At 45.2% G+C, this 27,122-nt stretch overlaps 2 protein-coding genes across 2 annotated transcripts in view; both read left to right on the forward strand.

The window, feature by feature from the left end:
* Nucleotides 1-18,630: 18,630 nt before the first annotated feature.
* LOC117732324 (nuclear valosin-containing protein-like) lies at nt 18,631-25,506 on the forward strand. Its single transcript, XM_034535215.1, has 11 exons — nt 18,631-18,654; nt 19,382-19,456; nt 20,135-20,205; nt 20,364-20,416; nt 20,503-20,593; nt 20,697-20,754; nt 21,661-21,897; nt 23,029-23,071; nt 23,404-23,480; nt 23,615-23,728; nt 25,387-25,506. The coding sequence occupies exons 2-11, from the start codon at nt 19,400-19,402 to the stop codon at nt 25,504-25,506; spliced, it is 921 nt and encodes a 306-aa protein (XP_034391106.1). The 5' UTR covers nt 18,631-18,654; nt 19,382-19,399.
* Nucleotides 25,507-25,894: 388 nt separating this feature from the next.
* LOC117731755 (argininosuccinate lyase-like) overlaps nt 25,895-27,122 on the forward strand; it is a 4,612-nt gene continuing 3,384 nt past the window's right edge. Inside the window, exons 1-2 of the mRNA XM_034534103.1 lie at nt 25,895-26,237; nt 26,476-26,662. Of these exons, the coding sequence (XP_034389994.1) occupies nt 26,223-26,237; nt 26,476-26,662 (202 nt within the window). The 5' untranslated portion in view covers nt 25,895-26,222. The remainder of the gene's footprint in view (nt 26,238-26,475; nt 26,663-27,122) is intronic.

The following is a 27,122-nucleotide window of genomic DNA, read 5'->3' on the forward strand; positions in this document are numbered from 1 at the left end:
TTTTTATTTTCTCGTCCGCAGATCGCCACCTGAGGCTTTTTAGAGAGGGTGTAGACCTGTGCCTCCAGTATGTACGATTCCCGTCAACATACTGACACAGCCGCTTTCCACCGTGCCGTCTACACCCTCTCTACTGGACAATGGAGTTGGCGGGACTCTGGGACGGAGTTTACATGTTCTCCACCAAAAACATGTAGGATTAGGTTGTAATGTAATAATATAATATAATATAATATACGATTTTTTTTATTTTCTCGTCCGCAGATCGCCACCTGAGGCTTTTTAGAGAGGGTGTAGACCTGTGCCTCCAGTATGTACGATTCCCGTCAACATACTGACACAGCCGCTTGCCCACCGTGCCGTCTACACCCTCTCTACTGGACAATGGAGTTGGCGGGACTCTGGGACGGAGTTTACATGTTCTCCACCAAAAACATGTAGGATTAGGTTCTAATGTAATGTAATAATATATTATATATATACATTTTTTTTATTTTCTCGTCCGCAGATCGACACCTGAGGCTTTTTAGAGAGGGTGTAGACCTGTGCCTCCAGTATGTACGATTCCCGTCAACATACTGACACAGCCGCTTTTCCACCGTGCCGTCTACACCCTCTCTACTGGACAATGTAGTTGGCGGGACTCTGGGACGGAGTTTACATGTTCTCCACCAAAAACATGTAGGATTAGGTTCTAATGTAAGTAATAATATATATATACATTTTTTTATTTTCTCGTCCGCAGATCGACACCTGAGGCTTTTTAGAGAGGGTGTAGACCTGTGCCTCCAGTATGTACGATTCCCGTCAACATACTGACACAGCCGCTTTTCCACCGTGCCGTCTACACCCTCTCTACTGGACAATGGAGTTGGCGGGACTCTGGGACGGAGTTTACATGTTCTCCACCAAAAACATGTAGGATTAGGTTGTAATGTAATGTAATAATATAATATAATATACGATTTTTTTTATTTTCTCGTCCTCAGTTCGCCACCTGAGGCTTTTTAGAGAGGGTGTAGACCTGTGCCTCCAGTATGTACGATTCCCGTCAACATACTGACACAGCCGCTTTTCCACCGTGCCGTCTACACCCTCTCTACTGGACAATGGAGTTGGCGGGACTCTGGGACGGAGTTTACATGTTCTCCACCAAAAACATGTAGGATTAGGTTCTAATGTAATAATATACAATTTTTTTCGTTTTCTCGACCGCAGATCGCCACCTGACGCTTTTTAGAGAGGGTGTAGACCTGTGCCTCCAGTATGTACGATTCCCGTCAACATACTGACACAGCCGCTTTCCACCGTGCCGTCTACACCCTCTCTACTGGACAATGGAGTTGGCGGGACTCTGGGACGGAGTTTACATGTTCTCCACCAAAAACATGTAGGATTAGGTTCTAATGTAATAATATACAATTTTTTTCGTTTTCTCGATCCGCAGATCGCCACCTGACGCTTTTTAGAGAGGGTGTAGACCTGTGCCTCCAGTATGTACGATTCCCGTCAACATACTGACACAGCCGCTTTCCACCGTGCCGTCTACACCCTCTCTACTGGACAATGGAGTTGGCGGGACTCTGGGACGGAGTTTACATGTTCTCCACCAAAAACATGTAGGATTAGGTTCTAATGTAATGTAATAACATAATATACAATTTTTTTTATTTTCTCGTCCGCAGATCGCCACCTGAGGCTTTTTAGAGAGGGTGTAGACCTGTGCCTCCAGTATGTACGATTCCCGTCAACATACTGACACAGCCGCTTTTCCACCGTGCCGTCTACACCCTCTCTACTGGACAATGGAGTTGGCGGGACTCTGGGACGGAGTTTACATGTTCTCCACCAAAAACATGTAGGATTAGGTTGTAATGTAATGTAATAATATAATATAATATACGATTTTTTTTATTTTCTCGTCCGCAGATCGCCACCTGAGGCTTTTTAGAGAGGGTGTAGACCTGTGCCTCCAGTATGTACGATTCCCGTCAACATACTGACACAGCCGCTTGCCCACCGTGCCGTCTACACCCTCTCTACTGGACAATGGAGTTGGCGGGACTCTGGGACGGAGTTTACATGTTCTCCACCAAAAACATGTAGGATTAGGTTCTAATGTAATAATATACAATTTTTTTTCGTTTTCTCGACCGCAGATCGCCACCTGAGGCTTTTTAGAGAGGGTGTAGACCTGTGCCTCCAGTATGTACGATTCCCGTCAACATACTGACACAGCCGCTTGCTCACCGTGCCGTCTACACCCTCTCTACTGGACAATGGAGTTGGCGGGACTCTGGGACGGAGTTTACATGTTCTCCACCAAAAACATGTAGGATTAGGTTCTAATGTAATAATATACAATTTTTTTCGTTTTCTCGACCGCAGATCGCCACCTGACGCTTTTTAGAGAGGGTGTAGACCTGTGCCTCCAGTATGTACGATTCCCGTCAACATACTGACACAGCCGCTTTTCCACCGTGCCGTCTACACCCTCTCTACTGGACAATGGAGTTGGCGGGACTCTGGGACGGAGTTTACATGTTCTCCACCAAAAACATGTAGGATTAGGTTCTCATGTAAAGTAATAATATTATTTATATGATATACATTTTTTTTATTTTCTCGTCCGCAGATCGACACCTGAGGCTTTTTAGAGAGGGTGTAGACCTGTGCCTCCAGTATGTACGATTCCCGTCAACATACTGACACAGCCGCTTTTCCACCGTGCCGTCTACACCCTCTCTACTGGACAATGGAGTTGGCGGGACTCTGGGACGGAGTTTACATGTTCTCCACCAAAAACATGTAGGATTAGGTTCTCATGTAAAGTAATAATATTATTCATATGATATACATTTTTTTTATTTTCTCGTCCGCAGATCGACACCTGAGGCTTTTTAGAGAGGGTGTAGACCTGTGCCTCCAGTATGTACGATTCCCGTCAACATACTGACACAGCCGCTTTTCCACCGTGCCGTCTACACCCTCTCTACTGGACAATGTAGTTGGCGGGACTCTGGGACGGAGTTTACATGTTCTCCACCAAAAACATGTAGGATTAGGTTGTAATGTAATGTAATAATATAATATAATATACGATTTTTTTTATTTTCTCGTCCTCAGATCGCCACCTGAGGCTTTTTAGAGAGGGTGTAGACCTGTGCCTCCAGTATGTACGATTCCCGTCAACATACTGACACAGCCGCTTTTCCACCGTGCCGTCTACACCCTCTCTACTGGACAATGGAGTTGGCGGGACTCTGGGACGGAGTTTACATGTTCTCCACCAAAAACATGTAGGATTAGGTTCTAATGTAATAATATACAATTTTTTTCGTTTTCTCGACCGCAGATCGCCACCTGACGCTTTTCAGAGAGGGTGTAGACCTGTGCCTCCAGTATGTACGATTCCCGTCAACATACTGACACAGCCGCTTTTCCACCGTGCCGTCTACACCCTCTCTACTGGACAATGGAGTTGGCGGGACTCTGGGACGGAGTTTACATGTTCTCCACCAAAAACATGTAGGATTAGGTTCTAATGTAATAATATACAATTTTTTTCGTTTTCTCGACCGCAGATCGCCACCTGACGCTTTTCAGAGAGGGTGTAGACCTGTGCCTCCAGTATGTACGATTCCCGTCAACATACTGACACAGCCGCTTGCCCACCGTGCCGTCTACACCCTCTCTACTGGACAATGGAGTTGGCGGGACTCTGGGACGGAGTTTACATGTTCTCCACCAAAAACATGCAGGATTAGGTTCTAATGTAATGTAATAACATAATATACAATTTTTTTATTTTCTCGTCCGCAGATCGCCACCTGAGGCTTTTTAGAGAGGGTGTAGACCTGTGCCTCCAGTATGTACGATTCCCGTCAACATACTGACACAGCCGCTTTTCCACCGTGCCGTCTACACCCTCTCTACTGGACAATGGAGTTGGCGGGACTCTGGGACGGAGTTTACATGTTCTCCACCAAAAACATGTAGGATTAGGTTCTAATGTAAGTAATAATATATATATATACGATTTTTTTTATTTTCTCGTCCGCAGATCGCCACCTGAGGCTTTTTAGAGAGGGTGTAGACCTGTGCCTCCAGTATGTACGATTCCCGTCAACATACTGACACAGCCGCTTTTCCACCGTGCCGTCTACACCCTCTCTACTGGACAATGGAGTTGGCGGGACTCTGGGACGGAGTTTACATGTTCTCCACCAAAAACATGTAGGATTAGGTTCTAATGTAAGTAATAATATATTATATATATACATTTTTTTATTTTCTCGTCCGCAGATCGCCACCTGAGGCTTTTTAGAGAGGGTGTAGACCTGTGCCTCCAGTATGTACGATTCCCGTCAACATACTGACACAGCCGCTTTTCCACCGTGCCGTCTACACCCTCTCTACTGGACAATGGAGTTGGCGGGACTCTGGGACGGAGTTTACATGTTCTCCACCAAAAACATGTAGGATTAGGTTCTAATGTAATAATATACAATTTTTTTAAATTTCTCGACCGCAGATCGCCACCTGACGCTTTTTAGAGAGGGTGTAGACCTGTGCCTCCAGTATGTACGATTCCCGTCAACATACTGACACAGCCGCTTTTCCACCGTGCCGTCTACACCCTCTCTACTGGACAATGGAGTTGGCGGGACTCTGGGACGGAGTTTACATGTTCTCCACCAAAAACATGTAGGATTAGGTTTCATGTAATGTAATAATATTATTTATATGATATACGATTTTTTTTATTTTCTCGTCCGCAGATCGCCACCTGAGGCTTTTTAGAGAGGGTGTAGACCTGTGCCTCCAGTATGTACGATTCCCGTCAACATACTGACACAGCCGCTTGCCCACCGTGCCGTCTACACCCTCTCTACTGGACAATGGAGTTGGCGGGACTCTGGGACGGAGTTTACATGTTCTCCACCAAAAACATGTAGGATTAGGTTCTAATGTAAAGTAATAATATTATTTATATGATATACATTTTTTTAATTTTCTCGTCCGCAGATCGCCACCTGAGGCTTTTTAGAGAGGGTGTAGACCTGTGCCTCCAGTATGTACGATTCCCGTCAACATACTGACACAGCCGCTTTTCCACCGTGCCGTCTACACCCTCTCTACTGGACAATGGAGTTGGCGGGACTCTGGGACGGAGTTTACATGTTCTCCACCAAAAACATGTAGGATTAGGTTCTAATGTAATAATATACAATTTTTTTTATTTTCTCGTCCGCAGATCGCCACCTGAGGCTTTTTAGAGAGGGTGTAGACCTGTGCCTCCAGTATGTACGATTCCCGTCAACATACTGACACAGCCGCTTTCCCACCGTGCCGTCTACACCCTCTCTACTGGACAATGGAGTTGGCGGGACTCTGGGACGGAGTTTACATGTTCTCCACCAAAAACATGTAGGATTAGGTTCTAATGTAATGTAATAATATATTATAATATACGATTTTTTTTATTTTCTCGTCCACAGATCGCCACCTGAGGCTTTTTAGAGAGGGTGTAGACCTGTGCCTCCAGTATGTACGATTCCCGTCAACATACTGACACATCCGCTTTTCCACCGTGCCGTCTACACCCTCTCTACTGGACAATGGAGTTGGCGGGACTCTGGGACGGAGTTTACATGTTCTCCACCAAAAACATGTAGGATTAGGTTCTAATGTAATAATATACAATTTTTTTAGTTTTCTCGTACCGCAGATCGCCACCTGAGGCTTTTTAGAGAGGGTGTAGACCTGTGCCTCCAGTATGTACGATTCCCGTCAACATACTGACACAGCCGCTTTTCCACCGTGCCGTCTACACCCTCTCTACTGGACAATGGAGTTGGCGGGACTCTGGGACGGAGTTTACATGTTCTCCACCAAAAACATGTAGGATTAGGTTCTAATGTAATGTAATGTAATAATATATACAATTTTTTTTATTTTCTCGTCCGCAGATCGCCACCTGAGGCTTTTTAGAGAGGGTGTAGACCTGTGCCTCCAGTATGTACGATTCCCGTCAACATACTGACACAGCCGCTTTCCACCGTGCCGTCTACACCCTCTCTACTGGACAATGGAGTTGGCGGGACTCTGGGACGGAGTTTACATGTTCTCCACCAAAAACATGTAGGATTAGGTTCTCATGTAAAGTAATAATATTATTATATGATATACATTTTTTTTATTTTCTCGTCCGCAGATCGACACCTGAGGCTTTTTAGAGAGGGTGTAGACCTGTGCCTCCAGTATGTACGATTCCCGTCAACATACTGACACAGCCGCTTTTCCACCGTGCCGTCTACACCCTCTCTACTGGACAATGGAGTTGGCGGGACTCTGGGACGGAGTTTACATGTTCTCCACCAAAAACATGTAGGATTAGGTTCTAATGTAATAATATACAATTTTTTTCGTTTTCTCGACCGCAGATCGCCACCTGACGCTTTTTAGAGAGGGTGTAGACCTGTGCCTCCAGTATGTACGATTCCCGTCAACATACTGACACAGCCGCTTGCCCACCGTGCCGTCTACACCCTCTCTACTGGACAATGGAGTTGGCGGGACTCTGGGACGGAGTTTACATGTTCTCCACCAAAAACATGTAGGATTAGGTTGTAATGTAATGTAATAATATAATATAATATACGATTTTTTTTATTTTCTCGTCCGCAGATCGCCACCTGAGGCTTTTTAGAGAGGGTGTAGACCTGTGCCTCCAGTATGTACGATTCCCGTCAACATACTGACACAGCCGCTTGCCCACCGTGCCGTCTACACCCTCTCTACTGGACAATGGAGTTGGCGGGACTCTGGGACGGAGTTTACATGTTCTCCACCAAAAACATGCAGGATTAGGTTCTAATGTAATGTAATAATATATATATATACATTTTTTTTATTTTCTCGTCCTCAGATCGCCACCTGAGGCTTTTTAGAGAGGGTGTAGACCTGTGCCTCCAGTATGTACGATTCCCGTCAACATACTGACACAGCCGCTTTTCCACCGTGCCGTCTACACCCTCTCTACTGGACAATGGAGTTGGCGGGACTCTGGGACGGAGTTTACATGTTCTCCACCAAAAACATGTAGGATTAGGTTCTAATGTAATAATATACAATTTTTTTATTTTCTCGTCCGCAGATCGCCACCTGAGGCTTTTTAGAGAGGGTGTAGACCTGTGCCTCCAGTATGTACGATTCCCGTCAACATACTGACACAGCCGCTTGCCCACCGTGCCGTCTACACCCTCTCTACTGGACAATGGAGTTGGCGGGACTCTGGGACGGAGTTTACATGTTCTCCACCAAAAACATGTAGGATTAGGTTGTAATGTAATGTAATAATATAATATAATATACGATTTTTTTTATTTTCTCGTCCGCAGATCGCCACCTGAGGCTTTTTAGAGAGGGTGTAGACCTGTGCCTCCAGTATGTACGATTCCCGTCAACATACTGACACAGCCGCTTTCCACCGTGCCGTCTACACCCTCTCTACTGGACAATGGAGTTGGCGGGACTCTGGGACGGAGTTTACATGTTCTCCACCAAAAACATGTAGGATTAGGTTCTAATGTAATGTAATAATATATATATATATACGATTTTTTTATTTTCTCGTCCGCAGATCGCCACCTGAGGCTTTTTAGAGAGGGTGTAGACCTGTGCCTCCAGTATGTACGATTCCCGTCAACATACTGACACAGCCGCTTGCTCCACCGTGCCGTCTACACCCTCTCTACTGGACAATGGAGTTGGCGGGACTCTGGGACGGAGTTTACATGTTCTCCACCAAAAACATGTAGGATTAGGTTCTAATGTAATAATATACAATTTTTTTCGTTTTCTCGACCGCAGATCGCCACCTGACGCTTTTTAGAGAGGGTGTAGACCTGTGCCTCCAGTATGTACGATTCCCGTCAACATACTGACACAGCCGCTTTTCCACCGTGCCGTCTACACCCTCTCTACTGGACAATGGAGTTGGCGGGACTCTGGGACGGAGTTTACATGTTCTCCACCAAAAACATGTAGGATTAGGTTCTAATGTAATAATATACAATTTTTTTAGTTTTCTCGACCGCAGATCGCCACCTGAGGCTTTTTAGAGAGGGTGTAGACCTGTGCCTCCAGTATGTACGATTCCCGTCAACATACTGACACAGCCGCTTTTCCACCGTGCCGTCTACACCCTCTCTACTGGACAATGGAGTTGGCGGGACTCTGGGACGGAGTTTACATGTTCTCCACCAAAAACATGTAGGATTAGGTTCTAATGTAATAATATACAATTTTTTTTATTTTCTCGTCCGCAGATCGCCACCTGAGGCTTTTTAGAGAGGGTGTAGACCTGTGCCTCCAGTATGTACGATTCCCGTCAACATACTGACACAGCCGCTTGCTCACCGTGCCGTCTACACCCTCTCTACTGGACAATGGAGTTGGCGGGACTCTGGGACGGAGTTTACATGTTCTCCACCAAAAACATGTAGGATTAGGTTCTAATGTAAAGTAATAATATTTATATATATACATTTTTTTTATTTTCTCGTCCGCAGATCGCCACCTGAGGCTTTTTAGAGAGGGTGTAGACCTGTGCCTCCAGTATGTACGATTCCCGTCAACATACTGACACAGCCGCTTGCTCCACCGTGCCGTCTACACCCTCTCTACTGGACAATGGAGTTGGCGGGACTCTGGGACGGAGTTTACATGTTCTCCACCAAAAACATGTAGGATTAGGTTCTAATGTAATAATATACAATTTTTTTTAAATTTCTCGACCGCAGATCGCCACCTGACGCTTTTTAGAGAGGGTGTAGACCTGTGCCTCCAGTATGTACGATTCCCGTCAACATACTGACACAGCCGCTTTTCCACCGTGCCGTCTACACCCTCTCTACTGGACAATGGAGTTGGCGGGACTCTGGGACGGAGTTTACATGTTCTCCACCAAAAACATGTAGGATTAGGTTCTATGTAATGTAATAATATATATAATATACGATTTTTTTTATTTTCTCGTCCGCAGATCGCCACCTGACGCTTTTTAGAGAGGGTGTAGACCTGTGCCTCCAGTATGTACGATTCCCGTCAACATACTGACACAGCCGCTTGCTCACCGTGCCGTCTACACCCTCTCTACTGGACAATGGAGTTGGCGGGACTCTGGGACGGAGTTTACATGTTCTCCACCAAAAACATGTAGGATTAGGTAGTAATGTAATGTAATAATATAATATAATATACGATTTTTTTTATTTTCTCGTCCGCAGATCGCCACCTGAGGCTTTTTAGAGAGGGTGTAGACCTGTGCCTCCAGTATGTACGATTCCCGTCAACATACTGACACAGCCGCTTTTCCACCGTGCCGTCTACACCCTCTCTACTGGACAATGGAGTTGGCGGGACTCTGGGACGGAGTTTACATGTTCTCCACCAAAAACATGTAGGATTAGGTTCTAATGTAATAATAATATAATGTACCATTTTTTTATTTTCTCGTCCGCAGATCGACACCTGAGGCTTTTTAGAGAGGGTGTAGACCTGTGCCTCCAGTATGTACGATTCCCGTCAACATACTGACACAGCCGCTTTTCCACCGTGCCGTCTACACCCTCTCTACTGGACAATGGAGTTGGCGGGACTCTGGGACGGAGTTTACATGTTCTCCACCAAAAACATGTAGGATTAGGTTCTAATGTAATAATATACAATTTTTTTAAATTTCTCGACCGCAGATCGCCACCTGACGCTTTTTAGAGAGGGTGTAGACCTGTGCCTCCAGTATGTACGATTCCCGTCAACATACTGACACAGCCGCTTTCCACCGTGCCGTCTACACCCTCTCTACTGGACAATGGAGTTGGCGGGACTCTGGGACGGAGTTTACATGTTCTCCACCAAAAACATGTAGGATTAGGTTCTAATGTAATAATATACAATTTTTTTATTTTCTCGTCCGCAGATCGACACCTGAGGCTTTTTAGAGAGGGTGTAGACCTGTGCCTCCAGTATGTACGATTCCCGTCAACATACTGACACAGCCGCTTGCCACCGTGCCGTCTACACCCTCTCTACTGGACAATGGAGTTGGCGGGACTCTGGGACGGAGTTTACATGTTCTCCACCAAAAACATGTAGGATTAGGTTCTAATGTAAGTAATAATATATTATATGATATACATTTTTTTTATTTTCTCGTCCGCAGATCGACACCTGAGGCTTTTTAGAGAGGGTGTAGACCTGTGCCTCCAGTATGTACGATTCCCGTCAACATACTGACACAGCCGCTTTTCCACCGTGCCGTCTACACCCTCTCTACTGGACAATGGAGTTGGCGGGACTCTGGGACGGAGTTTACATGTTCTCCACCAAAAACATGTAGGATTAGGTTCTAATGTAATAATATATATACAATTTTTTTTATTTTCTCGTACCGCAGATCGCCACCTGACGCTTTTTAGAGAGGGTGTAGACCTGTGCCTCCAGTATGTACGATTCCCGTCAACATACTGACACAGCCGCTTTTCCACCGTGCCGTCTACACCCTCTCTACTGGACAATGGAGTTGGCGGGACTCTGGGACGGAGTTTACATGTTCTCCACCAAAAACATGTAGGATTAGGTTCTAATGTAAGTAATAATATTATTTATATACATTTTTTTATTTTCTCGTCCGCAGATCGCCACCTGAGGCTTTTTAGAGAGGGTGTAGACCTGTGCCTCCAGTATGTACGATTCCCGTCAACATACTGACACATCCGCTTGCCCACCGTGCCGTCTACACCCTCTCTACTGGACAATGGAGTTGGCGGGACTCTGGGACGGAGTTTACATGTTCTCCACCAAAAACATGTAGGATTAGGTTCTAATGTAATAATATACAATTTTTTTAAATTTCTCGACCGCAGATCGCCACCTGACGCTTTTTAGAGAGGGTGTAGACCTGTGCCTCCAGTATGTACGATTCCCGTCAACATACTGACACAGCCGCTTGCTCACCGTGCCGTCTACACCCTCTCTACTGGACAATGGAGTTGGCGGGACTCTGGGACGGAGTTTACATGTTCTCCACCAAAAACATGTAGGATTAGGTTCTAATGTAAGTAATAATATATATAATATACATTTTTTTTATTTTCTCGTCCGCAGATCGCCACCTGAGGCTTTTTAGAGAGGGTGTAGACCTGTGCCTCCAGTATGTACGATTCCCGTCAACATACTGACACAGCCGCTTTTCCACCGTGCCGTCTACACCCTCTCTACTGGACAATGGAGTTGGCGGGACTCTGGGACGGAGTTTACATGTTCTCCACCAAAAACATGTAGGATTAGGTTCTAATGTAATAATATATATACATTTTTTTATTTTCTCGTCCGCAGATCGCCACCTGACGCTTTTTAGAGAGGGTGTAGACCTGTGCCTCCAGTATGTACGATTCCCGTCAACATACTGACACAGCCGCTTTTCCACCGTGCCGTCTACACCCTCTCTACTGGACAATGGAGTTGGCGGGACTCTGGGACGGAGTTTACATGTTCTCCACCAAAAACATGTAGGATTAGGTTCTAATGTAATGTAATAATATAATATAATATACGATTTTTTTTATTTTCTCGTCCGCAGATCGCCACCTGACGCTTTTTAGAGAGGGTGTAGACCTGTGCCTCCAGTATGTACGATTCCCGTCAACATACTGACACAGCCGCTTTTCCACCGTGCCGTCTACACCCTCTCTACTGGACAATGGAGTTGGCGGGACTCTGGGACGGAGTTTACATGTTCTCCACCAAAAACATGTAGGATTAGGTTGTAATGTAATGTAATAATATAATATAATATACGATTTTTTTTATTTTCTCGTCCGCAGATCGCCACCTGACGCTTTTCAGAGAGGGTGTAGACCTGTGCCTCCAGTATGTACGATTCCCGTCAACATACTGACACAGCCGCTTGCCCACCGTGCCGTCTACACCCTCTCTACTGGACAATGGAGTTGGCGGGACTCTGGGACGGAGTTTACATGTTCTCCACCAAAAACATGCAGGATTAGGTTCTAATGTAATGTAATAACATAATATACGATTTTTTTATTTTCTCGTCCACAGATCGCCACCTGAGGCTTTTTAGAGAGGGTGTAGACCTGTGCCTCCAGTATGTGCGATTCCCGTCAACATACTGACACAGCCGCTTGCCCACCGTGCCGTCCACACCCTCTCTACTGGACAATGGAGTTGGCGGGTCTCTGGGACGGAGTTTACATGTTCTCCACCAAAAACATGTAGGATTAGGTTGTAATGTAATGTAATAATATAATATAATATACTATTTTTTTTATTTTCTCGTCCTCAGATCGCCACCTGAGGCTTTTTAGAGAGGGTGTAGACCTGTGCCTCCAGTATGTACGATTCCCGTCAACATACTGACACAGCCGCTTGCCCACCGTGCCGTCTACACCCTCTCTACTGGACAATGGAGTTGGCGGGACTCTGGGACGGAGTTTACATGTTCTCCACCAAAAACATGTAGGATTAGGTTCTCATGTAAAGTAAGAATATTATTTATATGATGTACGATTTTTTTATTTTCTCGTCCACAGATCGCCACCTGAGACTTTTTAGAGAGGGTGTAGACCTGTGCCTCCAGTATGTACGATTCCCGTCAACATACTGACACAGCCGCTTGCCCACCGTGCCGTCTACACCCTCTCTACTGGACAATGGAGTTGGCGGGACTCTGGGACGGAGTTTACATGTTCTCCACCAAAAACATGTAGGATTAGGTTCTAATGTAATAATATACAATTTTTTTCGTTTTCTCGACCGCAGATCGCCACCTGATGCTTTTTAGAGAGGGTGTAGACCTGTGCCTCAAGTATGTACGATTCCCGTCAACATCCTGACACAGCCGCTTGCTCACCGTGCCGTCTACACCCTCTCTACTGGACAATGGAGTTGGCGGGACTCTGGGACGGAGTTTACATGTTCTCCACCAAAAACATGCAGGATTAGGTTCTAATGTAATGTAATAACATAATATACGATTTTTTTATTTTCTCGTCCACAGATCGCCACCTGAGGCTTTTTAGAGAGGGTGTAGACCTGTGCCTCCAGTATGTACGATTCCCGTCAACATACTGACACAGCCGCTTGCCCACCGTGCCGTCTACACCCTCTCTACTGGACAATGGAGTTGGCGGGACTCTGGGACGGAGTTTACATGTTCTCCACCAAAAACATGTAGGATTAGGTTCTCATGTAAAGTAATAATATTATTTATATGATATACATTTTTTTTATTTTCTCGTCCGCAGATCGACACCTGAGGCTTTTTAGAGAGGGTGTAGACCTGTGCCTCCAGTATGTACGATTCCCGTCAACATACTGACACATCCGCTTTTCCACCGTGCCGTCTACACCCTCTCTACTGGACAATGGAGTTGGCGGGACTCTGGGACGGAGTTTACATGTTCTCCACCAAAAACATGTAGGATTAGGTTCTAATGTAATATTATTATTAATATAATATACATTTTTTTAATTTTCTCGTCCGCAGATCGACACCTGAAGCTTTTTAGAGAGGGTGTAGACCTGTGCCTCCAGTATGTACGATTCCCGTCAACATACTGACACAGCCGCTTTTCCACCGTGCCGTCTACACCCTCTCTACTGGACAATGGAGTTGGCGGGACTCTGGGACGGAGTTTACATGTTCTCCACCAAAAACATGTAGGATTAGGTTCTAATGTAATAAATATATACAATTTTTTTATTTTCTCGTCCGCAGATCGCCACCTGACGCTTTTTAGAGAGGGTGTAGACCTGTGCCTCCAGTATGTACGATTCCCGTCAACATACTGACACAGCCGCTTGCCCACCGTGCCGTCTACACCCTCTCTACTGGACAATGGAGTTGGCGGGACTCTGGGACGGAGTTTACATGTTCTCCACCAAAAACATGTAGGATTAGGTTCTAATGTAATGTAATAATATAATGTACCATTTTTTTATTTTCTCGTCCGCAGATCGCCACCTGACGCTTTTTAGAGAGGGTGTAGACCTGTGCCTCCAGTATGTACGATTCCCGTCAACATACTGACACAGCCGCTTGCCCACCGTGCCGTCTACACCCTCTCTACTGGACAATGGAGTTGGCGGGACTCTGGGACGGAGTTTACATGTTCTCCACCAAAAACATGTAGGATTAGGTTCTAATGTAATGTAATAATATAATGTACCATTTTTTTATTTTCTCGTCCGCAGATCGACACCTGAGGCTTTTTAGAGAGGGTGTAGACCTGTGCCTCCAGTATGTACGATTCCCGTCAACATACTGACACAGCCGCTTTCCACCGTGCCGTCTACACCCTCTCTACTGGACAATGGAGTTGGCGGGACTCTGGGACGGAGTTTACATGTTCTCCACCAAAAACATGTAGGATTAGGTTGTAATGTAATGTAATAATATAATATAATATACGATTTTTTTTATTTTCTCGTCCGCAGATCGCCACCTGAGGCTTTTTAGAGAGGGTGTAGACCTGTGCCTCCAGTATGTACGATTCCCGTCAACATACTGACACAGCCGCTTGCTCACCGTGCCGTCTACACCCTCTCTACTGGACAATGGAGTTGGCGGGACTCTGGGACGGAGTTTACATGTTCTCCACCAAAAACATGTAGGATTAGGTTCTAATGTAATGTAATAATATAATATAATATACGATTTTTTTTATTTTCTCGTCCGCAGATCGCCACCTGAGGCTTTTTAGAGAGGGTGTAGACCTGTGCCTCCAGTATGTACGATTCCCGTCAACATACTGACACAGCCGCTTGCCCACCGTGCCGTCTACACCCTCTCTACTGGACAATGGAGTTGGCGGGACTCTGGGACGGAGTTTACATGTTCTCCACCAAAAACATGTAGGATTAGGTTCTAATGTAATGTAATAATATATATAATATACGATTTTTTTTATTTTCTCGTCCGCAGATCGCCACCTGAGGCTTTTTAGAGAGGGTGTAGACCTGTGCCTCCAGTATGTACGATTCCCGTCAACATACTGACACAGCCGCTTTTCCACCGTGCCGTCTACACCCTCTCTACTGGACAATGGAGTTGGCGGGACTCTGGGACGGAGTTTACATGTTCTCCACCAAAAACATGTAGGATTAGGTTCTAATGTAATAATATACAATTTTTTTCGTTTTCTCGACCGCAGATCGCCACCTGATGCTTTTTAGAGAGGGTGTAGACCTGTGCCTCAAGTATGTACGATTCCCGTCAACATACTGACACAGCCGCTTGCTCACCGTGCCGTCTACACCCTCTCTACTGGACAATGGAGTTGGCGGGACTCTGGGACGGAGTTTACATGTTCTCCACCAAAAACATGTAGGATTAGGTTCTAATGTAATAATATACAATTTTTTTCGTTTTCTCGTCCGCAGATCGCCACCTGAGGCTTTTTAGAGAGGGTGTAGACCTGTGCCTCCAGTATGTACGATTCCCGTCAACATACTGACACAGCCGCTTGCTCCACCGTGCCGTCTACACCCTCTCTACTGGACAATGGAGTTGGCGGGACTCTGGGACGGAGTTTACATGTTCTCCACCAAAAACATGTAGGATTAGGTTCTAATGTAATGTAATAATATTAATATGATATACATTTTTTTAATTTTCTCGTCCGCAGATCGCCACCTGAGGCTTTTTAGAGAGGGTGTAGACCTGTGCCTCCAGTATGTACGATTCCCGTCAACATACTGACACAGCCGCTTGCTCACCGTGCCGTCTACACCCTCTCTACTGGACAATGGAGTTGGCGGGACTCTGGGACGGAGTTTACATGTTCTCCACCAAAAACATGTAGGATTAGGTTCTAATGTAATAATATACCATTTTTTTTCGTTTTCTCGACCGCAGATCGCCACCTGACGCTTTTTAGAGAGGGTGTAGACCTGTGCCTCCAGTATGTACGATTCCCGTCAACATACTGACACAGCCGCTTTTCCACCGTGCCGTCTACACCCTCTCTACTGGACAATGGAGTTGGCGGGACTCTGGGACGGAGTTTACATGTTCTCCACCAAAAACATGTAGGATTAGGTTGTAATGTAATGTAATAATATAATATAATATACGATTTTTTTTATTTTCTCGTCCGCAGATCGCCACCTGACGCTTTTCAGAGAGGGTGTAGACCTGTGCCTCCAGTATGTACGATTCCCGTCAACATACTGACACAGCCGCTTGCTCACCGTGCCGTCTACACCCTCTCTACTGGACAATGGAGTTGGCGGGACTCTGGGACGGAGTTTACATGTTCTCCACCAAAAACATGTAGGATTAGGTTCTAATGTAATGTAATAATATAATATACGATTTTTTTTATTTTCTCGTCCGCAGATCGCCACCTGAGGCTTTTTAGAGAGGGTGTAGACCTGTGCCTCCAGTATGTACGATTCCCGTCAACATACTGACACAGCCGCTTTGCCCACCGTGCCGTCTACACCCTCTCTACTGGACAATGGAGTTGGCGGGACTCTGGGACGGAGTTTACATGTTCTCCACCAAAAACATGTAGGATTAGGTTCTAATGTAATGTAATAATATATATATATACTATTTTTTTATTTTCTCGTCCGCAGATCGCCACCTGAGGCTTTTTAGAGAGGGTGTAGACCTGTGCCTCCAGTATGTACGATTCCCGTCAACATACTGACACAGCCGCTTGCCCACCGTGCCGTCTACACCCTCTCTACTGGACAATGGAGTTGGCGGGACTCTGGGACGGAGTTTACATGTTCTCCACCAAAAACATGTAGGATTAGGTTCTCATATAAATAATATTAATATAATATACATTTTTTTTATTTTCTCGTCCGCAGATCGACACCTGAAGCTTTTTAGAGAAGGTGTAGACCTGTGCCTCCAGTATGTACGATTCCCGTCAACATTCTGACACAGCCGCTTTTCCACCGTGCCGTCTACACCCTCTCTACTGGACAATGGAGTTGGCGGGACTCTGGGACGGAGTTTACATGTTCTCCACCAAAAACATGTAGGATTAGGTTCTAATGTAATAATATACAATTTTTTTCGTTTTCTCGACCGCAGATCGCCACCTGACGCTTTTTAGAGAGGGTGTAGACCTGTGCCTCCAGTATGTACGATTCCCGTCAACATACTGACACAGCCGCTTGCCCACCGTGCCGTCTACACCCTCTCTACTGGACAATGGAGTTGGCGGGACTCTGGGACGGAGTTTACATGTTCTCCACCAAAAACATGTAGGATTAGGTTCTCATGTAAAGTAATAATATTATTTAAATGATATACATTTTTTTTATTTTCTCGTCCGCAGATCGACACCTGAGTCTTTTTAGAGAGGGTGTAGACCTGTGCCTCCAGTATGTACGATTCCCGTCAACATACTGACACATCCGCTTTTCCACCGTGCCGTCTACACCCTCTCTACTGGTCAATGGAGTTGGCGGGACTCTGGGACGGAGTTTACATGTTCTCCACCAAAAACATGTAGGATTAGGTTCTAATGTAATAATATAATATAATATACCATTTTTTTTTATTTTCTCGTCCGCAGATCGTCACCTGAAGCTTTTTAGAGAGGGTGTAGACCTGTGCCTCCATTCTCGCTATAAAGTCCACTGCAACAGTCTCACAAAAAAATAAGTTACACGAGAATATTCTGTTAACAAGATACGGTTTACAGAATGTTTACCTAAATTAACCGAAAACGTAGATTATTAAGAACCAGTATGATAATAGTACAATATATATTTAGTTTGAACTCACCAAAAACAAGTATAATCAAACAGTCGGTTTGAACGTGTTGCCTCTTTCGCAGAAGACCAAACATGAATAGACAGAGAATGCGCTGTTGCCCACACAAGATGACCGTACTATGTTGTCCTTTGTCATGAATGCAGATTTGGAATAAACTGCTGTTAACACAAGCCTGCCCAGCTCCATGAGATTCATTTGGCCAGGAGACATCTCAGAGAGGTTACACATGCCTGGAGGTTAAGAGAGGTATTGCTCTGTGCAACAGGATTTTTTAAATATATAGATATAACTATATATGTATATATATATATATATTTTTATATATATATATATATATATATATATATATATATATATAATGAATTGATAATGTAAGGAATCATTACATGCAGATAATTCCAGTGCTCGAGCGGCAAATATATTCACAATCGTTATTTGTTTTATTTATTTAATGTAGCTCTCCTTAAATTGATTATTGGAGTCGATGCATTTTAAAACGTTCCGCTTTTACTTTGAAGGCGTCTCTGTTTCCGACTTCTCGTCATCCTCGACTCAATATTCGAGTTCACGGGTTCATACAATGCAGCAATAACCGCGTTGATGCAGCGTCGTAGCAGAATATCACCAATGAAACGCTCCTAAACTGACGTAAACAATGGCAATTGAATTATACTACATGTCTATTGTTAAATCATTCAATTGGTTATTGATGAATAATCCATATCCTTGCTTAATATTCATGTGTATTTGTCCCTGCTTTGACAGCGAGTGGAAATCTTCTGCGAGCTGTGCATATTGATTATTGACTACAAGGCTAAGAGAACGTAAGTTGTGTGTGTGTGTGATGGAAATACTGCGAAATGGTTGACATGAAAAGAGACTCGGATACTCCGATGATATCTTCAACAGAAATATAAATGTTCGTCCATGGAGAATAGAACGTGGAGGCTGCAGATCATATTTCACTTAGGAGCCGCTCAGATATTCAGGATTCTCCATGAGAAAGTTCTGTCACCCTCTCCGAGAAGTTCCTGGAATCCAGACTTTCCTCATTCCCATACAAAGACAGTTAGTTGTCTCTACAAGTATGGGGTCTGAACGGCCTAGGTTGCTATGGCAACCATTACGCCATATTGTCTCCCCAGCCACCCAGTGAGGCTACTCCTACCAAGCCTGTTCTAAACGATACAAAATAGGAATCGAGACCTAATTATGAAGGAATTTCGGTCCCAGTGTCCACATCATATTGATACAGATTGGTGTTCAGTCTCGAGTCAGAAGCCAGATACAGCCGTCCTCTTTGAAGCCGTGTCGTGTGAACGCACTGGAACATCATGTGGATGTGTGACAGCCAGCTCGGTGCCCACAGAGTGTCATTCACTGGCTTTTCTTTCACACGCTCAGTGAGATTCTGTAAAAGACTAATTGTACCTTGAGCTTAGAATACTTTGTCACCGTGAGTCGGTTATGCCAATAAAACCCTTCGCCTTTCCTGGTTGTGTTTGTATTGCCTATGCTGTGCTGTATTTCTCATTTGAGTGTGTCCTGCAGGCTCAAATCAGGACGGGAATGAAGAACAGAAATGGTAGCGGTCTGGACAGTCGGCTCAAACACAGAGTGGAGCAGGTACGAATCCTCCTTCTCCTTTTGGGTGTGTGTTAAGAGTTCAGAGGTATTCATTTCACAATTCAGTAAAAAACAGATGAGCTGTACTGCCTCATAGCTTACACACTGTGGCGCAGTGGTAGAGCGGGCCATTCACTCATCAGAGCCTTACTTAAAGTCCTGACGGGCAGGTGGCACCTTGCATGGCAGCCTCAGTGTGTGAATGGGTGTGAATGGGTCCACGTAGTATAAAGCACATTGAGTGCTAGGGAGACAAGAAAGGCGCTAGATTAAAAAAATAAGTCTAATTACCATTTACATCTATTTTTTTGAACACATCCTACACAAGATAAGAAAATAATGCCCTTTGGCAATCTTACTTTTCACTTTTCTTTCTCCTTCACCAAGCAAAGTAATAATAGCAATAATAGAATACATGTGTATAGTATTTCTATCAAAGAGTAAAGGAACTAGAGACACGGATAAATGTCTTAAAATCACGGGTTGGTATGGTAACCATCCTGCCATCAGGATATCACGAGGGAGACAAAAGCAGTGATGTCAAATAAATGTAATATCCTTCTTGTTCTTGCATGATGCTTTGTCCGTGTTATTTTTCTTGTTCAATCCGAGGTCGGTCTACATTTCTGATATTGTTGTAGTTCATCCTGACTGTTTGATGTTGAATTCTGGTTTCAGTACATGACGACCTGCACCAGTGAATATGTGGACCTTTCAGCCATGGCCCTGGCACTCCAAAAACTGTACAGGCAAGTGCATCATTTTAAGGATTCACGGATCATTTATTGTCATGATGCAACACAGGAATGCACAACAATAAACACGAGACAACTTATTGCAGGGCCGCAAGTGAAAAGTGAGGTGTTTGGTTCATATCATGTCTCTTTTTAATTTATTTATTTTTTAGAATGGAGTATGGCAGGAGAAACAAGAACGCTTTCAGGATTCAAGTAGAGAAAGGTACAAACCGCCACTGTTCATGAGCAAAATATTTTTTGAGTTTATAAACTGTAAGTTCTGATTTATTCATTCATCCGCTCTCTTAGTGTATGACGCCGTCATGAAGGACTCCGGGCTGAATGATCAGGAGAGCCAACACTTGGCTAAGAGAGCCAAGCACAGCCACAATGACACTGGGTAAAGGACACTCCCCGAGGGCTCCAACATGTCCTTCTTTCTAATGCACTCCCTTTACTAAGGCTGTGTGTGTGTGTGTGTGTGTGTGTCTGTGTGTTCACAGTGATGACGGCAGCAGCTTGGAGTCCTCAGACAGTGATGACCACGTATTGGAGAACCCTGTAAGACACAGTCAGTTGTGACATTGACACGATCTGCGTCTGGTGCTGAAAAGTTGAGAATATTTTAACTTTTTAGGCACGTGTAAAAAAAAAAAAAAAAAAACTGTTATACTTTCATTGTTACGGGATCGGGTGTTGAACAGGGCCACCTGCATTCTGATTGGTTGAGATGATCCTGTCTATCTAGTCTAGTTGGATAGGGCGTAGACCTGTCGGAGGCCGAGGCGCCACCAGTGTATCTGGATCCCGCCCAGATATTGACGCGGCTGCTCGACTGCAAATATGTATTTTGACTCTTTCGATGGAGCTAGGCTTGCAATTTCCTTCTCTTTCTAGTTTTTGGCAGCCTGAACATATCCGCTCTGCACTGGATGCAGAGATGTAATCGATATCCTTCCTGTCGGCTGACCCGGGGCGAGATGGCTAACAAGCACATTTCTCAAATGTTGGACAGCTACTTAAAATGATCCGCACATTTTCCCAGCGTTGCCAGATGTACGATTTTATTATAATATTTGTGCAATAATTTTGCCCTCTGTACAATCAATAGTCAGAAGTGTCATAATGAACGATCATTTTGATGATTTACAATAAATTCTGGATGAATCGTACATCTGTGTTGATGAAGGGGACCCACAAATACGGCTGCTCAACACGGGCCCGACATTTGAAAGTTCTAGTTATGAATGCACCAGTAAGCCCGGTGTTTTGCTGAGCTTATGTTTCCATGCAGAAAACCAACGGGCTTACTTTCGTGCCGTCTTGGAACTTTGCTTTTCTAATAGTAGACTATTACAAATGGCTTGCTTTCGAGAAAGACTCTAAACGAACACTCCCAATGTGTGGATTTGTTGGCCCGTATATCCGTCAAAGCTGACGCGTGTTGCTGCTCTTTGCCATCCACAGCCCACCAACCACATGAACAGCTCTCTTACGTCTCTGTACCGGAAGGGACTCCCTGACTCCAGCAGCAGCTCACCTCGGAGAGATCCGCCTGCTGCCGGCTCTCCAGCCGACCTGCCTCCCAGTTCAGGGACGCTGGTTTCCACGGGAGGCTGGTTCATTGATCGAGGCAGAGGGCCAGAGAAGAGCAACATCCTCATCGACCTGTGTGAAGAGGAGCCAACTCATTTAGCTTCAAATGTAAGTTTTAGCGCAGGTGAACACAGTTAACATGCAGACGTCGTGACCGTTTTGGCGGTCATGCCGTCGGTTCTAAGATGTGTCTGTTGATGCCAATATAATCACGATGATGTCAGCAATGCTGATGTATTGGTCGGACCCTGCTGCTCTTTCCTGGGCAATGCTTTGTGACTTCCAGCAGAAACCTGTACAGTAACCTGATGCTCTCTGACCGTGAACCTACGACTGAAAGAGAAGCGGCCAACTGGCATGGAGTCAGATTTAGTGCAGGATACGTAGTCAATGTCGGAACTTCATGATGCTTAACGGGTGATCTTTTTTCTAATTCGCAGTGAAACTGTATGTAATGTATACACAGGGGTGTTGATGAGATGGATGGGTAGATTACTGAGAAGGAAGTGCGTATACTCTATATTCCAATCTTGTTATTGGATGTGTTACTGTGTCTGCTTTATGCCCTTCATTAAATGAACTTATCTTAATGTAACGCTGGCTTAATTTCTCAGCGGATCTGAATACTGCCGTCCACATAAACCTTCCATGTTGGTAACCTCATGGAGAGCTTGATCTGCTGTGTTAATTTGGCTCAAACGAAGTGTGTCGCAAAGAGCTTTCTTTGTTCTCTTCATCACGGTTCCTGTGCAGATGACGTTGCTAATGCAAGCTGCAGCTTCCTGTTGCGTCACGTCCATTTATAGAATTCTATTGTCGTTTTTATTTTGAATAGAAATAGAAACTCCCTCCTCCAGCCTTGAGGGGGAATAATTATTCATGCTTCGTGTGGCTTCAAATGCCTGCTTGCTTGTGCATCACATGTGGGTGTATACGTATGATTTGGATTCACAAAAGTCAAGTTTCCAGTAGTTGAAGAGGATTCAGATTATTATTATTTTTTTATTTGCTGAAATGGTACCTTTTTGGTCAAATGTTATTGTCTCTGGTTCTTCCATTCATGGGAGGGGCTCCAGCTTTGGGGAAGGCCTTTTTTTATGGCCACAAAATAGTGTACTTCCTTTTTTAAATGCAACAATAAACCAAGTAATGAGCACAGTTCAAGTGTGGCCACCTGATGATCAGTCTGATTGGAGACGGCTGTCATTGTTTGACTGCCACACATTTCTTTGTCACCAGCAGGCCGATGTCTCCATGCTGGAGCCGGAGAAATCTCGAAAAAGTCAAAAAAAAAGACGAAGCTTTCCATTGAAAGTACAGAGTCTCGAATCGTGAATAAGAAAGGTACCACCTGGTCCATCTATGAAGTATAGATTATTAACGTGCTATTGAACACCACATTACAGAGTAATCGATGTTGAGCTTGTGAAGCGTTTCCTGTCGCGCTGCGACAAACTGCTGTTTTAATAATCTATGAATATATGTATTTAGTTTAATGTGTATTTATTCAGTTTGTTGAATTGATTGATCGTCTATTAATTGGTTTACAGATATTTTGACGACTATTTTGCATTATTAAACGTAACTTTTTTTTCTGAACACATGATTTCTCAGCAAAATCAAAGTCCCTCGAGCTGCAGTATCCCACTCTGAAGTTTGAAGATGTCGGAGGTAATGAAGAGACGTTAACGGTAAGTACCTTTAACCTTGCTACTTGTCCTCCAGTGACTGCACGTTTTAAAGTCCTACACAGTGAGGCTCATTGGGCACGTTGCACTAGACGGTTGTATTGTTTTCACTTTCAATCATTCGAACATTGTTGCAGGAGGTGTGTAAGCTGCTGATCCACATGCGTCACCCAGAGGTGTACCAGCAGCTGGGAATGGTTCCTCCGAGGGGCTTCCTCCTTCATGGACCTGGCTGTGGAAAGACCCTGCTGGTAAAAAGGTGAGCTGTCAACTGATCACCACCAGGTGGTGAGTCGGATCAGATGACGGCGGAGCCGGCTAGAAACATGTATTGAGGGTGAACTGGGAACGTCTGGCGGAGGATCCTGTCCGGGAGGTCTTCAACTCCCACCTCCGGAACAACTTGTAGATCTGTATGTTGTAGGTATATACACCATATATGAATATATGGTGTGTGTATATATATATATATATATATATATATATATATATATATATATATATATATACACCATATATATATATTTATACAGTATGTATCTCTGGCCTGAACTCCATGTTACCATAGTGCAGCAGACAGATAGAAAACCTCTGTAATTTTGTAAAAGTTGGATTAATTTATTTTTTGGCCAGAAGATGAACCATCTAGGCGCGTCTTTGGGTGTGTGTTTCGTGACGTCACCTGTGACGTCACTGAGAGAGATCAAAGACTCAAATAACTGCTACCAGTGACATCAGTTTATTCTGATGTCACAACAAAAGAAAAGTAGCTCCTCCCCCACAACTCAGAACAGATGATGTCACTGGCAGCGTATAGCAGTTATTTGACCATATATATATATATAACTATATATATATATATAATATATATAAGTATATATAAGTGAATATATATATAAGTGTGTGTATATATATATATATACCGTGGCGAGCACAGAAGTCCAATAGCGAGACACCATATATGAATGTATGGTGTGTATATATATATATATATATATATATATATATATATATATATATAGTATGTATCCCTCCCCCCTCCCCCCCTTTACTGCTTGCACCGCGCAAACAGTAAGGGGACACATACTGCATCCCTCCAACCTCCCCCCCCACCGCGCAAGCAGTATGGGGACACATACTGCATCCCTCCAACCTCCCCCCCCACCGCGCAAGCAGTATGGGGACACATACTGCATCCCTCCAACCTCCCCCCCCACCGCGCAAGCAGTATGGGGACACATACTGCATCCCTCCAACCTCCCCCCCACCGCGCAAGCAGTATGGGGACACATACTGCATCCCTCCAACCTCCCCCCCCACCGCGCAAGCAGTATGGGGACACATACTGCATCCCTCCAACCTCCCCCCCCACCGCGCAAGCAGTATGGGGACACATACTGCATCCCTCCAACCTCCCCCCCCACCGCGCAAACAGTAAGGGGACACAGTATGTATATATATATATATAAGTGTATATATATATAAGTGTGTGTATATATATACCGTGGCAAGCACAGAAGTCCAATAGCGAGACACCATATATGAATGTATGGTGTATATATATATATAAATATATATATATATATATATATATATATTATGTATCCCTCCCCCCTCCCCCCCCTTTACTGCTTGCACCGCGCAAACAGTAAGGGGACACATACTGCATCCCTCCTACCTCCCCCCCCCCCCAACCGCTTACCTGCCAGAGAGGGTGTAGGGATCAGAGTGGCGTCCCTGCCCCCTCCACCCTCCCCCCTCCCCTTACCACGCAAGCAGTAAGGGGAGGGGGGAGGGTGGAGGGGGCAGAGATCCCACTCTGCTCCCTCCACCCTCCCTGGTCCCAGTCTGGTGGAATTCACTTCTATTTATAAACTTTGCTTCTGTTTTCCGTGATGTCACTGCCTAGTCACTGGCAAACTGTTTGTTGGCCACGCCCTCTGCAGCGGCCGTGATGTCACTGGCTAACAGTGACGTTGGCCAGTTTGTTGGCCACGCCCTCTGCAGCGGCCGTGATGTCACTGGCTAACAGTGACGTTGGCCAGTTTGTTGGCCACGCCCTCTGCAGCGGCCGTGATGTCACTGGCTAACAGTGATGTTGGCCAGTTTGTTGGCCACGCCCTCTGCAGCGGCCGTGATGTCACTGGCTAACAGTGACGTTGGCCAGTTTGTTGGCCACGCCCCCTGCAGCGGCCGTGATGTCACTGGCTAACAGTGGGGTTGGCCAGTTTGTTGGCCACGCCCCCTGCAGCGGCCGTGATGTCACTGCCTAACAGTGATGTTGGCCAGTTTGTTGGCCACGCCCTCTGCAGCGGCCGTGATGTCACTGGCTAACAGTGACGTTGGCCACGCCCTCTGCAGCGGCCGTGATGTCACTGGCTAACAGTGACGTTGGCCAGTTTGTTGGCCACGCCCTCTGCAGCGGCCGCCTGCTCTCGTCTGGATTCCAGGCGAGGCGCAGCTCGAAGAACTATTGATGAGGGGAGGCTGCACACAGCTGTGATTGAGACCGGACGTCTCTGCAGCCTTTCACCGTGACACACCGGGAGCGTGAACGATACACGTCTTCGGTGACGTCACGTGTTTTAAAGCCATACACACAGCGCACTGCCACGCTCGCGCCTCCCGACGTGAAGCTCCGACCGCGGCGTCATTGTGTGTTGTGCCCCGGAGCCATTCAAACGTTTCCCTCCGCCGAAACATTTCACCGGACAGATCCGCTACAGATACCCGTCGGCGACAAACATGGCCACCACCGAGGTAATGTTAACGTTTAGCTCGAGGGACCCTGACATGCGCGTGTTGTTGATTTACCGCCCAGCTGAACGCTAAAGCAGCAGGCTAAAGCTAGCTGTCAAACTGGGTAACTCTCTCCATTAAAGCCGGTAAACACGCGCAGCTGACGTGTCATACTGTGTTGTGTCTGCTGCCAAATGTGTTGAACCTGACGTTAACGTAGCAGTGTGCTCACGTTATTGCTGTCCCTTCTGCTCGTTAGGGAGGTCAACTTTGGGGGGGTCGCTTCCTGGGAGACACTGATCCCATGATGGAGAAGTTCAACGCATCCATCGCGTATGACCAGAGGATGTGGAATGCTGACATCCGGGGGAGCAAGGCGTATGTGAAGGCTCTGGAGAAGGCGAAGCTGGTCACCACGGAGGAGATGAACCAGATTGTTGGATCAGGTGAACTCTGCTCTCTCCCTTACAGAAACACACACACACACACACACACACACACTGACCTGTTAGTTGCAAATGACTAGGCTGTATGATTATGAACTTTCTGATCACAGTTCTCTCACACTTGCAAGGAAATAGACTCCTGCTGCATTGTGGGTATGCGTACCATTGTCAGTGTAGATGTAGGCTGACAGATGACAGCTGAAAATGTGCAATTGGGTTGAATTCCTCTCTGTATTATGCAGAGTTGGTGCTGAACAATACTATCGTCATGTGATGGATGTCGGCTGCCAAACGGCTTCAGTAATTCTTTCACTTACATGGTCAGGGTTCAGGGTGCCCTCTAGCCTGATGTTTTGCTTTGGCAATGCTAGTGGCATTAGGCAACCAATAACAAATAACAACATTATTTGATGTGAGTTACTCTGGTATTGTCTTATGTTTCATGTGTTGTGTATTGTCA

The sequence above is a fragment of the Cyclopterus lumpus genome, chromosome 6 (genome assembly GCF_009769545.1).
Source record: "Cyclopterus lumpus isolate fCycLum1 chromosome 6, fCycLum1.pri, whole genome shotgun sequence".
NCBI classification, from domain to species: Eukaryota; Metazoa; Chordata; class Actinopteri; order Perciformes; family Cyclopteridae; genus Cyclopterus; species Cyclopterus lumpus.

Excerpts from the sequence above, each read along its gene's own strand:
- LOC117732324 (XM_034535215.1), top strand. The coding sequence starts at position 19,400 with ATGAAGAACAGAAATGGTAGCGGTCTGGACAGTCGGCTCAAACACAGA. Across the intron at positions 20,206-20,363 it reads GCACTCCAAAAACTGTACAG|AATGGAGTATGGCAGGAGAA; the intron begins GCAAGTGCATCA and ends TTTATTTTTTAG. Across the intron at positions 23,729-25,386 it reads GCTGTGGAAAGACCCTGCTG|TCACTGGCAAACTGTTTGTT; the intron begins GTAAAAAGGTGA and ends GTCACTGCCTAG.